General features: G+C 41.0%; 1 protein-coding gene across 1 annotated transcript in view; it reads left to right on the top strand.

Moving 5' to 3' along the window:
* Positions 1-829, top strand: part of LOC118751443 (circadian clock-controlled protein daywake-like) — a 6876-nt gene extending 6047 nt beyond the window's left edge. The window contains exons 2-3 of the mRNA XM_036486274.1: positions 2-485; positions 560-829. Of these exons, the coding sequence (XP_036342167.1) occupies positions 2-485; positions 560-761 (686 nt within the window). The 3' untranslated portion in view covers positions 762-829. The remainder of the gene's footprint in view (position 1; positions 486-559) is intronic.
* Positions 830-2942: the final 2113 nt, after the last annotated feature.

Here is a 2942-nt window from a genome sequence, read left to right as displayed (position 1 = left end):
GCTTCCGAAATAGAAAAATGTCACGCTGGCGATGTTGATTGCATTGCGAAAATACTTCCGTTCATTTTACAAAACTATGCTCAAGGAATTCCGGAAATCGGTCTTACCGATATAGAAAAACTGTCACTCGACGGCGTTGTTCTTACAAAAGCGAACCCGCATTCGGGAGTTTCGCTTAATTTGGAATTCAAGAAAATGTACCTGCATGGCATCAGCAATTTAACTGTGCAACGCATCGTGGGCTTTGAAAAGGATGCAGTAAATTCAAAATTTGAATTATATATAACGATACCAAATTTGGTAGTCGATGGAGAATACATTTCTACCGGCAAGGTGCTGATACTACCAATGGACGCCACTGGTTATGCGAAAATAAAATTGAAGAATAGCAAACTCAGTTTGAAATTTAAGAGCGAAGACGTGCGGAAAGATGGCAAGCAGTTCATAAAAATTAAGGGCCTCAAATGCAAATTAACACCAGAATTGTAAGACAATTTTCATGACACTCAAATTTTAATGATTTATAAAATTCAAATTTACTTTTTTTCTTTTCACACAGAATGCAAGTGAAATTCGAAAATCTATTTAATGGTAACGAACAATTGGCCAATTCTCTAAATCAACTCATCAATGACAATTGGAAGCTGCTGTATTCTGATATGGAAGCTCAAATAAATGATGCCGTTGCGAAAATTGTTAAACGGCTGTTGGCTGGTGTGTTGCGTGTATTGCCCTATGACGAGTTTTACCGAAAGGATTGAACAAATTATTAATTTAAATAATTTACGTATTGTACGAATCACTGACTTTTTGAATTAAATAGATATTTTTCGGCAAAAAAGTGTTTTATTTCTCAAGACAGTCTCATTTCAGCTCGATACATTCAGGCCAGCATTTTTATAATTTTTTTAATTCCTACCAAATTATAGGTTTTTCAATGCCCTCAAAATTAGTGTTTGGTTCAGTGATGACCTCTTCATTCGACTCAAATCTCTTACCGCCCAGCTTTTATTTGGGTTTTGGTAACAGGAAAAAGTCGATGGTTGGTGGTTGGGGATGGAGTTCGTAGACCAATTGATGGTTTTTCTATGGTGCCTACACACGTGCACTGCCTTGATGAAACAGCACCAAAATCTCTAAATAATATCGCCAGTGATCGCTTCGTCCTTTTCAAGTTAATGGATGTGAATGACACCGTGTGCATTCCAAAAAACTTCTGCCATGACCTTATTGGCCGACAAATCCACTTTGGCCTTCATGATTGTTCCTTGGTCTCTGGTGTTATATGATGGATAAATGTTTGACCAACGGTTACGAAACGGTGCAGTAAACCACTTTCTAACCATTGAAATTGATGGTGTAGAATCCACATAGTATTTATCACGCCTTTCTTTGGTTTCAGTAATCAATTTTTTACAAAAAAAAAATAATGCTTAATCAGAAGGATCCTGCAACTATTTTGCGACCATAAGAAGCTCCAGTGATCACCCTGTTCCACTACATGTCCACCACGTACATCTTAGTTTAAGTACAGCGCTCGTTGATCCTACATAAGGCTTAATCGTCCAAGAGTGAACCGCAGGAGTGCAGAGGCATACCCAGCTGCTCCATACCTGGTGGCTTTAAGGCTGCCCTTCCAAGCCAAGTCATCCACCATGAAGTTTTCCGCAATTACACTGTGGCGCGGCACCAAAATTAGCCTGATTAGGAAGTACTGCGACGCGTCAGACATTCCCTTACCGATTTCGAGCGCACTACCAATGCTCTTAGAGCCTGGATATCAGATCTCATGCTAACCTCCCTAACGAACGTCACAGCGCACAGAAATGCGGAAGACTGAAAGTAGTTTTGGTTAAGAGCTCCCAACAATAGACACCTTCACCAACCTTGCTCCCTTATTCCAGTAACCCCGCCCTTAAGGGATTGTAGGTAGGGAGGTAGCTACTGGGAGCCATTTCGGAGGCGCAGCAATTTGTTTGTCAGAGACGAAATTAAATCTCTACGGAACTCCAGCGCGTCCATATTCCGAACTAGCTAACAATCCGGTTTTGCTGAGCCTAATGAGAGTTCATGCTGGGGCAATTGTGATTGCAATATCTACAGGCATAACGTTTAGCATGACGCGTGTAGGCGTGGTTTTTATTGCCCCACTCATGCTGATAAGTGTAATCCGCTGTACGCGCAGTAGTTGCTTAGCCAGTGTAGCCTTCTTTGCTGAGTTCCACCAGGTTCGGTTAAACAATATAGGCTTAATTAAGTTTCATAAAGCCAATGGATTTTCCTGAGTGCTATAAATGTTGGCAGTGGCCTCCCTCCGCTGTTTAAGATCAAACGGAGTTTTAGAAAAGGCAACTAACTTTTGCGCGACTTCTTCAATCAATGTAAGAAAGCGTCAGTCTTCACATATGCACTATACATAGAGCAAAAGCACGATGCTGCTAGCGTATGAAAATGATATTGACATCATTGGGCTGAAACCCAAGGACGTCAGCGCAGCATTTTCCAGCATTGGGAAAGAGTCAACAAAGGTAAATATATCTAGCAGTGAATGAAAACACAACAATGTATCTTCTGCCTCCTTGTCACTGTTGGCAAATATATCGTTGAAGTAGTAAAAGATTTCTACCTAGGATTCAGCATAAGCATCACCGATAAAACCAGATCAAGCCTAGCATAACTCTTACCAACAAGTGTCACATTGGGTTCTCGAAGGACAAAAATGAAGCGACGACGAACAAACTAGGAAGGCACCAGTGAAAAATCCCTCGAGCCGTCACCCATGCGCAAGTAACGAAAAAAAGGACGCTCACGAACACAAAGTAAGGACCAAGTGCAAAGGATCTGTCTGCACTTCGATGGAATAGCAGGAACAGCTTTGCGAAATATACAGATAGATAGAGTTAAGAAAGATAAGTGCCCTTCATCTATCCATGGCCTATTGA

The sequence above is a fragment of the Rhagoletis pomonella genome, unplaced genomic scaffold (assembly GCF_013731165.1).
Source record: "Rhagoletis pomonella isolate Grant_MI unplaced genomic scaffold, Rhpom_1.0 Rhpom_scaffold_00001, whole genome shotgun sequence".
In the NCBI taxonomy this organism is placed as follows: Eukaryota; Metazoa; Arthropoda; class Insecta; order Diptera; family Tephritidae; genus Rhagoletis; species Rhagoletis pomonella.
This window is presented reverse-complemented; position numbering and strand designations above follow the sequence as displayed.